The sequence below is a fragment of the Protopterus annectens genome, chromosome 1.part0 (assembly GCF_019279795.1).
Source record: "Protopterus annectens isolate FY-2018-M chromosome 1.part0, PAN1.0, whole genome shotgun sequence".
Lineage (NCBI taxonomy): Eukaryota > Metazoa > Chordata > Ceratodontiformes > Protopteridae > Protopterus > Protopterus annectens.
This window is the reverse complement of record NC_056725.1, coordinates 1,295,887,241-1,295,902,816: the sequence shown is the minus strand read 5'-3', so window position 1 is coordinate 1,295,902,816 and position 15,576 is coordinate 1,295,887,241. Positions and strand designations below refer to the sequence as shown.

General features: G+C 38.8%; 1 protein-coding gene across 1 annotated transcript in view; it reads right to left on the bottom strand.

Moving 5' to 3' along the window:
- LOC122801321 (cytochrome P450 2D4-like) overlaps positions 1 to 15,576 on the bottom strand; it is a 719,831-nt gene that overhangs the window by 70,181 nt on the left and 634,074 nt on the right. The window contains exon 8 of the mRNA XM_044070893.1: positions 1,451 to 1,592. Coding sequence (XP_043926828.1) covers positions 1,451 to 1,592 — 142 coding nt within the window. The remainder of the gene's footprint in view (positions 1 to 1,450; positions 1,593 to 15,576) is intronic.

Below are 15,576 nucleotides of genomic sequence, written 5' to 3'. Positions count from 1 at the left end.
ACTAGGCCCATGCACATTGTGTGCACTATCAGACTAGGCCCATGCACATTGTGTGCACTATCAGACTAGGCCCATGCACATTGTGTGCACTATCAGACTAGGCCCATGCACATTGTGTGCACTATCAGACTAGGCCCATGCACATTGTGTGCACTATCAGACTAGGCCCATGTACATTGTGTGCACTATCAGACTAGGCCCATGCACATTGTGTGCACTATCAGACTAGGCCCATGCACATTGTGTGCACTATCAGACTAGGCCCATGCACATTGTGTGCACTATCAGACTTTCACTGCCTACAAGGAAAAAGTGTTCAGTTTAAAAACTCAAGTAGCATTTAATGTGGAGCCATCAAAAATGTTTGCATACATACCTCTCAACCTCTTACAGCAAGAAATCTGGACAAAACCATAAATGATGGGGGGCAATGGCCCTAAACTAGAGACACTTTTAAAACATTGTTATTACAAACTTAGAAAGTAGACAGAATAACAGATTTTGCATTAGCATGAATGTTTTGAGTAGTATGAAGTCTGAAACTCAAACGTCTGTCATTATTTTCAGACTTCAACCCTCAGTTATTTTCCAATGACTTGCCGAAAAAACACAATTTTATAAGAAACAGACCAAAATTATGAGGCAAAAATCTGGACATTCTGCAAAAATCTGTACAGTTGAGAGGTATGTTTGCATAACATAATTTAGGAAGTGAACATCACAACCTCCACACTGCAAAGTTGCTTCTTGGTTTATTTACCCCAAAAACCTTTTTATACATGTTGACCTGATCCTCCTTTCTGTATGTGATTTGTGCAAAAGTACGTCCTATCACCTCTAAAAACTATGGTATCTAAGAGGGCTGTGAGTTCCCTACTAACAGAGAGTCCTTGAAGATGAGAACATTTGTACCTATATGAATAAAACAGCTCCATACTTTCTTATATTAAGGCATTCTAAGGCCTTTCTCACATTCTGTATTCTTGCTCCTGACAATTATAATACTATTTGATGTTCATTTTCTTGTTTGCAAATGCAAGTGTCATTTTCTCTAATAAGTGAATCTCCAGTTACTAGCATACAATTTCTGACCAGATCTGAGTGCAGGATGAACAGGCAATAGTAAGTGAGTGTGCATTGTATTACAAATTAACAATAATAAAATAATAATGTACAAATTCAAAAGTGTGTGTGTGTGTGTGTGTGTGTGTGTGTGTGTGTGTGTGTGTGTGTGTGTGTGTGTGTGTGTGTGTGTGTTGGAATGCTGGAATGTGCACTATTCTGCTTCTGAATAGGATAGTATACCCTTTGTTTTGTAGGGGAGGTTCAAAGTACTTTTTTGATATTTAGGGGACATTCACAGGACTTTTCAGGTGTTAGAGGAATTAGAAGCCAGTGCTCTATAACAAAACTTTTAGATAATACAAACCAGAATTTCTATTTTGTTTACCTGCTGAAAAAGGCAAGAAGGCATCTTGCTTTTTAAACTTTCCGTTGGAGTCCAGAAAATGCTCTGGGTAAAATTCATGTGGCTTTTCCCAAACTGTGTCATCTTTCAGAACAGAAGATAGGTTTGTTAAAATTATTGTTCCCTATAGAGAAAAAAGACAATGTCTCAAGTTTTGGTTAATATAAAAACATATCTGGGCTGAGAAAATTTCAGGGGTAAATGTCAGAATTATCATCAGTATTATCTCTGTCAAAATTACATGATTTCCACATCACTCCGTGGGAGTCCACGTGACATAATATTTAAACATAATGTATTATATTAAGTACAAAATGATTTAGGATGTGATCTCATTCATTAGAACCAGATACATATTGCTAGATGGGTAAAAAGACCTATATAGGTGAAGTCATACAAACAACTTATCCATATTAAGGATCTGAACTACAATAAAATGATTAAATTTGATTTATGCTGCAGAAAATAGATCTACCATATAATTAAAATGCTTAAATTCACCAGTGTTGTCAAAGCTGAAGTTTTACCAGTTCTAAATGTAGAATGAATCATGACCTAATTACTTATCCTGTGAAAATATTATGGATTGCATTTAATAACGGAATCCTTGTGCCATATTTTGTCTGAGAAAGCATTTCTTTTTCTTATGGTGCTGTTGACTGGCTTCAACAGCTGACAGTCCACATGTGAGACAGAAGACATAAGAGGTCTGGAAAAGAATGATACAGTCTCGTGTGTATGTGTGGTGGTGGTGTGTGTGTGTGTGTGTGTGTGTGTGTGTGTGTGTGTGTGTGTGTGTGTGTGTGTGTGTGTGTGTGTGTGTGTGTGTGTGTATCTGTGTGAATATTTATGTGTGTGTTCATGAGTGAACACTTGTGCTCTACTGCTACCCAGGATGCCCGTATGTGTGCATGCTTATCTTAGTATGTACACACACACACACACACACACACACACACACACACACACACACACACACACACACACACACACACACATACAGACAAAGGCTCTTGCTACCCCCATAGTGCCTTTTTTAGGCAAGGCTCAAAAGACAAACCCACCTCCATAGGTATCACAAGGGATAAGAAGCTAAGAGTAATGCTACTCAACGCCAGTCTAAACCTCAAGATGCATGCACTCAAAACTCTCCTTAGCATGGAGAACATCGATATCTGTGCAGTAACAGAAACCTGGTTCAAGGCTCCCGAGAGCACCTCAGCGCTACCAGGTTATACCTCATACCATGCTTTTCGGCCCCAAAACTTGGACCGAACCACAAAAAGAGGGGGAATATCAATATTCGTCAAAGATACCCACACCTCCAGGTTGGTGGCACAGCACGAAGCATCAGAGACTATCCATGTGCAACTAACAGTGGGTAAAACTGCCTTCCAGTTTATAGCCTGCTACAGACCACCTTCCCAAACCCAGGAACCCCACTCGGCCTTCCTGAGAACACTGGAAAATATGAAGGTCTCTCCAAACACCATTATATTGAGCAACTTCAACTACCCAAACATAGACTGGGAGCATTAGTCTAGCTCCACCACCCTAGCCCAAAGGTTCCTAGAATTTATAAACTCAAATGCTATGGAACAAGTTGTTACCACTCCCACAAGAGGGGAAAACATACTGGACCTGATCATCACCAACATGGGGACTCTATGCTCCAGACCAGAAGTGTATCCCTCACTGGTAAGATCAGACCATAAACTAATCTCACTGGATAGTCACATCCCGACTCCACCCCCTGCCCTGAAAACCACAGTGAAAAACTTCTCTAAAGCAAATTTCACACTCCTCAAAACCGAGGTGGAATCCTTCAAAGCCCCCGGGCCTGTGGAAAATACGGCCCAGACCACAGAATCATTTATAAATGCATTCTATGAACACCTTCAGGAATGCATGGATCATGCAATCCCAAATAAAACCAAGACCCAATCCTCCAAAGGCAGACGTCCTGTCTGGTGGACCCCAGCCATAAACAAACTATACAATAGAAGGAGGAAGCTACTACATGATAGAGCAAAATCCCAAAAAGGGAAGGCATCTCTGATCAGTATTAGCAAAAAACTACGGGCACTCATAAAATCGTCTAAGGCCAGCTTCGAGAGGAAAAATTGCACAGGACACTAAGGATAATCACAAGGCTTTCTTTAGTTATGTTAGGAACCTGGGTGGGAATTCCCAGATATGCTCAGAATTAGTCCAAAATGACAAAAAATACACCGAACCCACAGACATTGCCAACATCCTAGCTGACAGGTTCAGGGCAACCCCCCCCCCACCAAAAGGGCAAATATCTATCCAAGCAGAGTGCTGCCCCCCTGACATCTCAGATGCTCAGGTAAGAGCTGCCCTCTCCAAAGCAAAAAACACAGCATCAATGGGACCAGACGGTGTCCCGGGCTGCATCCTACATGAACTCCAAGAAGAGCTAAACCCAAACAAAAAACTACTGTTCAATCTCAGCCTTACTACAGGATATGTCCCCAAGAGTGGCGTACAGCAACAGTGGTCCCTCTCCACAAAGGTGGTGCCTCAACAGATCCTGGAAACTATTGCCCCATAAGCCTGACTAGCTTGGTCTGCAAAGCTATGGAAAGGATCATCATGGACCTCATAAATAAAGATATTGGGGACCTACAGACACTGGATCCTACCCAGTTCGGCTTTGTTAAGGGCAGATCCTGCCTCTTAAACCTGGTTGATTTCTTTGAAACAGTCACCAAGGCCATTGATGAGGGGAAGGTGGTCCACACAGCCTACCTGGACCTTGCAAAAGCCTTCGATACAATACCCCACTCAGGCATTATAGATAAGCTCACCAGCTTAAATATAAACCCCTATATCACTAGATGGGTTGCAAACTGGCTCAAGGACAGAACCCACATTGTTAGAATTGCTGGAGCCATGTCAGACTCCAAACCAGTTACAAGTGGCGTCCCACAAGGCTCAGTCCTGGGACCTCTCTTGTTCGGTATATATTTCTCGGAGGTACAGGCCAACACGGAAGGACTGTGGCTGACCAAGTTCGCAGATGACTGCAAACTGGGTGCCATAATCGACTCTCCAGCCGACACAAGCATCCTCCAAAAGGGCCTCATAGAAACAGACAACTGGTGCCAGAGCCATGGCCTCAAGCTAAACGCCAAAAGTGAATAGTCATCCCCTTTGGCAAAACAAAGTGCCCACAAATTACCACATAGGTGGTAATCCAGTAAGTACAGAAGAAGTAATTAGGGACCTGGGGACCCAAGTTGATAGCAATCTCTCATTTGACAACCACGTGGCCAAAGTGGTTAGAAAAACATTTTATATAGCCCACCTAATCATGAAGGGATTCACATCTAGATCAGGGGAGGTCATCGTGCCTCTTTACTCATCCCTCATCAGGCCCATAATTGAGTACAATGCCCCATTCGGGATGTACCTTGCCAGACACCTGCAGCAACTAGAAAGACCCCAAAAGTACCTCACCAAGAGGATCAAAGGGCTCAAATAGATGCCATATGCTGCCCGGTTAAAGAAACTCCAGCTCTACTCAGTGGCATACTGCCTGCTCAGAGGCGATCTGTGCCTGACATATAAAGCCATGTCCAACCCGGAATTAATGGACATGCTGCACCTCAGAAAATCCAAATCCCATCGAGCTACGCTCGAGACTTGAACCTCAGCACTGAAATAAATAGGACATGCTGGAGGGACAGATTCATAACCCAGAGGCTCCTTTCACTCTGGAATAAAATCCCAGTCCAGGTTAGGCAGAGTCCCTCATTGACTCTCTTCAAGAGGAATCTTGATGAGTGGATGGGAGATCATAGGTTTACCCCAGGTATCACTTCTGTGTCACTGTTAGACAGAGGCACAGTATACTAACCTCGAAAAAGGGCATAGCAATATTAATTTAAAATGGGTGGCGAAAGCCAAACACACTCTGGCTAGGCTTATAAATGCCCTAGGGCAGATAGCCTAGTATGAACCTATGAACCTATGAACCTATGTACATATGGGTCTACTATGGTTGATTGAAAACTCGATTGAAAATGAAATTACTAGGATCACTTCACTGAAAGCTAACTTGACTGAAACCCATTTAGTTGAAAGTTATAAATGGCCTTTTCCCCACTGTAGTGCGACCCTGGAGTTAGTATATAAAGTAAGGGGGGGCACAGCCCCCCACATATCTTGGTTATATATTCTCTTTTGGAAACAGTTATTTATTGTACTTGTAAGTATCACTGTGTATAGTTTACAATGTTTATAATATGTGGGGAGGCTATGCCCCCCACACCCCCTTACTTTATATACTAACTCCAGGGTCACACTACAGCGGGGAAAAGGCCATTTATAACTTTCAACAAAATGAGTTTCAAAGAAATGAGTTTTCAGTGAAGTGAGCTTTCAGTGAAGTGGTCCTAGTAATTTCATTTTCAGTCAAGTGAGTTTTCAATCAACCATAGTAGACCCGTACATATACATATGATATTATAATGATTGCTCATCATGTTACTTGGCCACTACATGAAACAGCAATCGAAATATATTGGCCAATCATTATATTGCTAATACAACAGATCTACACACAGTACACTGAAAAAGGAAACACATTTCCTTTTCCCAATGCACTACCCAAAGTCTGATCACATTCAGCTCAATTTTTCTGAAGAGTGGTAATTTTTACAGGATTTTTTTTTTTATTGAGATACAGGTTAGCATTTGGGGCAGGGCATGGTTAGGGTTAGTGTGTATTGCTAAGGTCGGAAAACCCTGCCTCTAAACCTAACCTGTTTCTAAATTAAAAAAAATTCCATAAGACTAACACTATACAAAACAGCTTTGACACTGACCATGCATGCCCTCCCCTCCACACTCACACACAGACATGCGCATACACTAAATCTATCCTGTAACCCTAAACCCTAACCCTAAAAACTCATCACACATACTTAATATACTCCCTTAAATAGTCTTTACTTTAACCCTAAGCTGCACACATTTACAAACACACACACACACACACACACACACACACACACACACACACACACACACACACATGCATCTACTAAATATTCCAGTTACCTGTTTTGAAAAATACAGAAACGACAAAATGTCCATTTGATACAATATATGTTTGACTGAAAAACACTGCACTTCCACCTGTTGACCAAAGCGATCAATGAAAAAGCAACTGGCAGCCATATACGGAGGGAGAAAGGGAGGGCAAGGGGGGGGTAGAGATGGATTCTATTTCTTTTGATCAAGTTGTAGTACATCAAATCACATGCCAACATGGGTCCTGCATTGAGGCAAGCCTTATCTTCCACATGCCAGGACTCGATTAAATGAGTTTGGTGAATTGGGGTATCAGTAAATGTTTTATGATATATTGTGACAAAACCAAAAGCAACTTTGCCAACTAAATATGAATTATATATATATATATATATATATATATATATATATATATATATATATATATATATATATCTACAATATAAAATTTATCAACAACTGGAGATACTGCTTTATGTTATAATGCATTTATGCATTTTGTTTACAGTGTGAATTGTTTACTCAATTTGAACATAAAAAAAATGGGTATTATTTCTACATAGCCATGCTAACTCAAAAAAGGTCTCTCAAAATAACATTGCGGTTTACAGCTCATAGCCCATCATCTGATGCTAAATATTGAGCAAAAGTGTCTGAGACTTGGTTTCACTTCCATCAGGACCCAGCCTGTGTGTCTGTCTCTCTAATATGTCTCTGCTCTTTAACAGAGTGACCGTTATCTTCAGTACTCAGTATCACTGTCTCCGGGACCCCAGCCTGTGTGTCTCTCTAATATGTCTCTGCTCTTTAACAGAGTGACCATTATCTTCAGTACTCCGTATCACTGTCTATGGGACCCCCGGCCTGTGTGTCTCTCTAATATGTCTCTGCTCTTTAACAGAGTGACCATTATCTTCAGTACTCAGTATCACTGTCTACGGGACCCCAGCCTGTGTGTCACTCCAAAGTACTCCCTGTTTCTGCCACAGAGGCCCACATCTTTCTGTGACCCCCTGACCATACCTTTATACAAAAGAGTGCATTGTTCTTCTCTCCATTTATGTGACTGGAAGTCGCATTCCTCACTGCTCCAACACTGTAGCTCATCATTTCCCATAAAACTAGGGGACATTATATCAAATGTTCCCATTCAGCTGAGACCTGTGGGAAAGTACATTATGGGTCAGTCAGATACTATATAGCTATAATCCATAAATTCCATTTCATGGGGATATTATTCCAAACATGACAACAGTTCTCATATATCCAAGTTAGGAGCTGAACTTGCACTATGATCACCTAATGGTTATCATAGCTCTTGATGGCATGAACTGTCCTCCAAGGATTATTTGTCTGGTTGTTCACTGTAAGGTAATTTGACTGCTTCTTAATATTGGCACAAACTTTGATTCAGTGCACTGCTCTTTCTGAGCTGCAAATTTCTCTATGATGTTTTACAGTTTTCTGTCATGATCTCTCATCCACTGAGTAGAGTTTCTGCAGCTGTTAATTCAAGCTTATTCATTCTGCTGTGAAATGCATGTTGTATTTCTTCATATGTTGCAATATTATGTTTCTGCTGCTCTGTTAATTCCTTATAGCCTACATCCAAAGCCTAACTCTAGGAAGCCTTGGCCTCATTATGCATGAATAGAGGCACATTGTAACCATGTGCATTTTTTTATTTAGGGACTTGTGATCTGACAGCTACTTAATTTTCCTCTCCAGTGCAAAGCCGAAAAGACAAACAAACAAACAAACAAACTATTATACTATCATTCTAATTTTCAGATTTTTTTTCCAGTTAGTGGTTATGTGTTTAACTGTGCTGTCCATGAGGTCATTTTGTTTGAAATTCTTGCTTTGTTCCATTAGCTGTTTCTCTGTCACTGGCTTAGTTTCTGAGGTTTCGTTTGCAAACAGACTTTCAATTATGTGTATCAGATTAGCAGCATATTGGCCATCTGTTTTGCCAGTTAATGTTCTTTCTTCTTCCTATATGAAATATACTATGCTTGTATTGTTTTTTCCAGAGCAAGCTGAGGAGCAAAACTGAAGAAGGAAAAAAAACTCCTCTGCAAAGCTGGCAATGAAAAATGTCATCAAAAAGCTCATTCAAACCATTTACATACCCACACGTACACATCCAGGGTAGATGTCCTGTTCACACCACCCTAGCTACAGTTCTGCTTTTTGTATTTTTGTTGCAGTTCTGGGGTGTGCTGATTTAGTGTAAGTCCATAGTATTGCTCCTCTGGATTTATTTGCATATAGACTCTTTCAGCACCCCACTTGTTAGTATCAACTGTTTCTGTTGTTCTTTCAATTGGGTTACTGCATTAGACTGAGAATGTGTTTGTGTGCAATTCTTGACACTGCTTCTGGCCTCTTAATAGTCATTCTCAGCTTAAATGCTCTTATGTTTCATTCTTAGGTTGAGTTGCGAGCTATTAATCTTTTGTAGCTCCTGCCACAGTTTTTCCTTTTCATTTTATAAACACACAAATTCAGATTGGGTTTAAGAATGACTTTTATTTTGTTCTTCAAATTACAATATCAAGTCATTTGATATTTTCCTTTTTAATGTGTGATGTCTCTTGATTTAGCATTTCAGGCCTACGTTGGTATTTCGCTATTCCCATTTGTAGAAAACTTCATAATCTTTTGAATAAATCAGCCATCTCTTTGTTATACTTCACCATGTCTCTCTGTCAAGTTCAGCCAACAAGATTTTAAAACTTTATTTAATTTTATTTTCCTGCTCAGAAACAATCTTTTCTAATCTTGTTATGAACTCTTTCTGCTTAAAGAAAGTATCCACTTAGATTCATGAATGATTAGTCATGCATGATGATTTGCTTACCATTATTAGAAGTAAATCTAGACTTAATGATGATTGCACTTGTGCAATTGGCACAGCTTGGAGAACTGTTGTTACATATATTAATGAATGGCATGTGACATAAATAATGTTAGGCAAACAGCAAATTGAACACATGTAAGAAATGATGTGTCTGTTGTCTGTAAAGATCATTCAAACCCTATGAAATAATATGATGCACCTGACAACTTTGGAATTCTGGATGAAAGTATTCAGCAGTCTGAGGAGTCCAAGTGTTTAGAAGGAAACAGAAAACAAAAGAAAGGAAGAAGTTCACAACAGATAACAAGGAAGGAAAAGAAACTGATAAATGTCTGTAAAGTAAAGAGAATACATACTAAAAAGGTCACTGCTTTGTTATGCAACACACAGATTACAGGGAATGATAATGTTTTTTTTATCAGAAAACCTTTAGTCTGCAGAAAAGGCATCATTTTTCAAAAAAAAAAATGGTAGAAAAAAGAGGCAAGGGGCAGGTGAAAAAGAAGAAATCAACACTGAATGTGGACGGACTGAAGAAAATTACTGTAAGAAAAAAGCAGAGGAAGACAGATGTTGACTACATGGCTGAAGCTGTAGATGTACAAAGCCATCTGGATGAGAACTGTATGCCTCCTAATTTAATATGCAATGAAAACAGTGAGATTAATAAGACTAATGGTGATGAAGATCATTCCTTTGTAACAACTGATAAAGCAGATATTACTGAATTAGAAGCTGAAGATTCATCAGATCTGGCTGGAAAATATATTCCTGTAATTGCAGATTCAAGTATTAGAGGTACTGATACTTAACATTTGCAGAGAAGATAATGAACATCGAATAATGTTATTCTTGCCAGGAGCAAAAATAGAAGATGTGAGATAAGCCTTGGAATGCCTTAATGTAAAGAAGTATGGATCTGTTTTTTTATGTCATTACAAATGATCTCATCCGGAAGGACTACATGACTCTTAGTAGGGAACTTATAGCCCTCTTAGACAGTAGAGCTTCTACTGGCGTTAGGACGTATTTTTCACAAATCACATATAGAAAGGATAGCTAGTTCACCATGAATGAAAAGATTTTTTTAGATAAATACCTACATGAGAAAAATGTCCTGTTTTAAAAAATGGAAATGTGTAGAGCATCCATTCTTAGTTTTGGGCACACTAGTTCAGACAGTATAGGGTGCATTTGTCAAGATCAGGGAAGAGAAGAATTTCTTTTTTTTTTTTTTCAATAATTTTTATTTTCATTTTACATTTGCAAAAACCATAACCATTCCATATTTACAAAATGACCATATTTGCTTGTTATACATTGTGAATAAAGTAGAAACATGTAGGTCATACAACATACCTAATTACAATATATGCAAAGATGCTTTCCCAATTAATTTTGTTAGTCTAAAAACAGCACATACAAAAATGACACTTCGTCCATAGTTAAGCTGTGTACTCATGGGAATACTTCCACTTCATTTAAGATATGGTGTACCTGGTGCTTTATGCTAATAAGATGTTATAGGACTGTTCCCAGATTGCTCGGGCTTTCACATTGCAGACCTAATACATATATTCTGGAGTTGTAAATGCATTTTCAAGCTTTGGATTTCCCTTAAGTTACAACTGCAAAAAATGGGGTATCAAGCATCAACACTAACAAGGGAAGAGAAGAACTTCTTAAGCAGATATTTTGCAATATTTAACAAACACTAGGCAGGATTTTTGCCAGGTCAAATGCTTCCATTCCGATACCAAACTTTATGCCTTATCCCTCTTTCCTTATTCTTTGTCACCCTGGCCATAGCAACAGAACTACACCCTCTTACTCTGCCTCCCAAATCACACTCCTCCCCCTACTATCCATGCACCCCCTTTTAATACCTTTTCAGACATTAGCCCTTGCCTTTATCACCTATCTCCCATTCTGTATGCTAAAACATATCTCTTACCTTCAAACTACACTTCACTTTACTCACACTATTCCCTCTTTCATTCCCTTCACTACTTAATCTCTAAATTGTCTGAAGTCATTCTTCATTCTTTTCATATCCTTTCCATCCTCATCTGTTCGGGAGACATCAATCCTAATCCAGGACCTGCCAAATCCAACAACCTTACAAACTCTGACTTTTCTAAATCTTCTGACTTTTCTAAATCTTCTAAATCACTTCACTTAATTACCCTCAATTTCCAAAGCATCTGCAATAAAACTTGAGAGTTCCATGCCTGACTTTCCCATAATAAAACTTACATCCTGGCAGCCACTGAAATGTGGTTAAAATCCCCTATTCAAGTTTCAGAGCTTCTCCCACCTAACATTAGCATTATTACAGTAGATTGACTAAAAAAAGGAGGCAGTGTGACCCTCATCTTCCCCAGCACCCTTTGTATTTCCCATATAAAGACAAGATTCCTCAGTTTCAAAATGCTGAGATATTAATCTCTTTTGTTCAAATTAATCACATAAAAAGGTTATGTATTGTAGTCCTATACATTCCTCCTGGAAATAACATTCCAACTCTAGAGAGCATTTTATCTTGGGTTTCCTTTACTATAAAGAATGAAACTATTATCCTTGGGGACATGAATATCGACTGGTCCTATGACTCTTCCAGCCAGTCTTCTGATAGCATTAAGCTATTTCACTTTACCCAACTTATTAATACAGCTATTAGGTACAACAACAAAACTAATGTCGGATCCATCCTTGACTGGATTCTAGTTTCAGATCTCTCTAAATATACAATATCTGGTACCATGTCAACTCTATTAGTGACCACCTCCCTGCCTATTCTATCCAAGCTTGTTCATCCCTTACAAAAAAACATAAAACTATACTAGTTCAAACCCTTTCCAAATTTGACCCTAAGACCTTCAACACACTCCTGAAAAGCATTAACTGGAATCTACTTAAGACTCTCCCCCTGGATGATACCTTGCTGTACTTTAACAGTTGCTTTTAGAAAATCTTAGACAGACTAGCCCCCTCAAGAACTAAAAGAATCAAAACTAGTAATGCCTCATGGCTAACTAAAGCTACCAAACAAATCATGACTAATAGGGACAAGGCATGGAAGGTTTGGCTTAAATCCAAAAAAATCTGCTCTTACTCATTATAGACAATTACATAACCTAGCCAAAAAACTTGTCTCCACAGACAAGCAGCACTACTACTTCTGGAAGCAGCAAACTAATAGAAACACCAGTCCTAAAGCTTTTTGGTCCTCTATGAACAATCTTGTTAACCCCAGCACTAAACTTAACCATTGCCCACACCCTGATAAATCACCAGAGCAAATTGCAAGTATCTTTAATTCTTACTTCATTGACACTATTGCCAGTATTACCTCTACCTTTTCCCATCATCTTCATAGCACTAACACTACTTCTTCACCATTTTCTGCTCACCCCCCCTCTGCATTCATTGACCCTCTCTCTTCAATTGGAATACACCTGACTCCTCCACCTCTTTTCACTCTCTCTCCTATGCCCATTTTTGAGATAAAAATCTACTTCAAAAACTAAAGCCTTGCTCCAACTCCACTGATAATATCCCAGCCAAAGTCCTCAAACTTGCTACAGATGCAGTGGCCTTTCCTATTAGCATTCTGATTAACAGGTCCATACAAGAATCTTATGGCCCTGGATTCTGGAAAAAAAGCTGTTAGATTACCACTTCATAAAGGTGGCCTTTCAGCTGCTATCTCCAATTTCCGACCCATTGCTTTACTTTCCAAAACTCAAAAATTCTAGAAAAGTGTGTTCAAAAACAACTATCTTCTAAAATATAATATTCTCTCCCCCACTCAGCATGGTTTCTGTCCTGGACATAGTACATCCACTGCATTAATCTAGTTCCTAGACACTGTGAACAAAGCTTGAGACTCTCGTAACATTGTATCTGCCCTTTTCTTGGATTTATCTAAAGCTTTTGATACAATCTCTCACTCTATCCTTCTCTCCCAGCTATCAAATATTGGCCTATATACTCAACCTCTTAACTGGTTCAAAAGCTACCTCTCAAATAGAGAGCATGCTGTTAAATGGCAGAACTCCATTCCCTTATATTCACAATCCTACTGGTGTTCCCCAGGGGTCCAGTTTAGGCAATCTTCTTTTCAATATTTTTATTAATAACCCCCACCAAGCCATTCAGCAGGCCTCTCTAGTCCAGTACACAGATGACTGCACTTATAGTTTGCTCTGCCCACAAATTCAGTACACTAAATGAAATCACCCAAACTACATTTACCACTGTAGAAACCTGACTCCACAATAATCACCTTTCTTTAAATCCTAAAAAAAAAAAAATATGATCTCCACTCCCAAGAGAAACTTACCCCTCAATATAGCTGACTTTGAGATTCTTTCCCTTAACTCCAATAAAGTTGAAATCACCACCCATACTAAGCTGTTAGGAGTAATTATAGATGAAAATCTTAAATTTGATTATCACATTCAGAATAATACTAACAAAACTCACAAAAAACTGGGGCTACTATATAGGCATAACAAATACCTCTCCCTCCCTTCTAAACAAGCACTGGCCTCATCATACCTCCTACCATCTCTAACTTATGGCACTGCCTTACTTATTAATCTTCAATCTTCCTCAATGACAAAATTAGAAACCTGCTATAATAAGATTGCTAAATTTGCTACAAATACTCACCACTCAACTCATCACCATATTGCCCTAAATCAACGGCAATGGCTTGAACTTCCCCATTACCATCTTCTCCTTCAGCTTACATTCTCTCATAAACTTATATACACTCTTCAGGACTGTCCAGAACTCAGTTCTCTCTTCTCCCTGTATACTCCAACTTGTCCCCTATGCTCTGAACACCAATACATTCTTCACATACATAAACCCAAACTACCTGCAGGTCAATTACTATATTCCTGAACAATTTCCAAAACTTGGAATAACCTTCCTGCAACTGTATGCCTTCAACCAAAAGTGCACTGCATAGTTACTTATCTTCCAAGCAGATTTGTAACTGCTCAATTCCCTCCTCTGCCATTACCTAAAACTCCATCTTTCCAGCTCAATTACTCATTATTTCAGTTCCTTTAAACTCCCATATGATCACTTCACCTACATCCTCTCCTCTCTTTTGTTTTTACTCCTTCCCCCACTCTTTTCTCTTAGTCTCCACTATCTCTTTACTTTGCCAACCTACCTTTCTCCTATCTTCCTCCTCTCTCCCCCTCCTTTCTTTCACCATTTTCCACTCCCCCTTCACTTTACCTAACCGCCTTCTCCTGCTTTGCATGACTGTCCACCAACCTTTATGAAAGCACATATACCTCCTTCTCAGACTACCTCACTTCCCTTTCCCCTCCTCTTTGGCTTCATCATTTAACCTCTACCTCTATGCCCTTATAATAATCCTTACTTACTTGTTTTGCATCTTTTGTCCAAATAAAATCCCATTCTTTTTCTCCTTTTTCTGTCAAACATAACAACCTGTTACTTTCCACTGCTAAACTCCATAGAAGTATGTTTTGTATTACATTCTGTATTCAATCATACTTCATAACATTATTTTTTTCTCTCTATTGATTTTCCAACAAGTATATGCAATTTTGAAGATATTTTCTCTTATGTAAAATTATGGGTTTTTTGTTGTTTTACTTTGTATTTTATGTGTATTCCTTGGAAATTGTATTGTATTGTTTTTTGTACTTAATGTATGTTCTCTGGAGCTTTTGTCCCCGGGCCTCCACTGAAAATGGGCTACCTGGCTCAGTGGACTTTCCTGGTAAACAAATGTCAATCAATCAATCAATAAATCAAATCAAACAATAAATAAATAAATAAATAAATGAACAGATAAATAAATAATGTAACAGTTCTCAGATAGCAATGTTTGATGCATTTCTGATGGTTGTTAATGCTAGGAGGATTAATACTGAAGTTTTTTTTTTTTTTTTGAAAATTTGCTACATTCCCACAAGGCTGATGTTGTTAGTGTTTATGAAACATGGTTAAAGAACTATGACTAGAAACCAGTCCTGTCAGGGTATTAATGTTTTTGCTGTAACAGACATTCGAACAAAAAATCAGGTGGCAGTGTTACGATGGGAATTAAAGATAGTTATGAGACCTGTGATTATTACATGTTCAATGATAACACCAATACTATAGACTGTGTAACTGTGTTAGTAAAGAC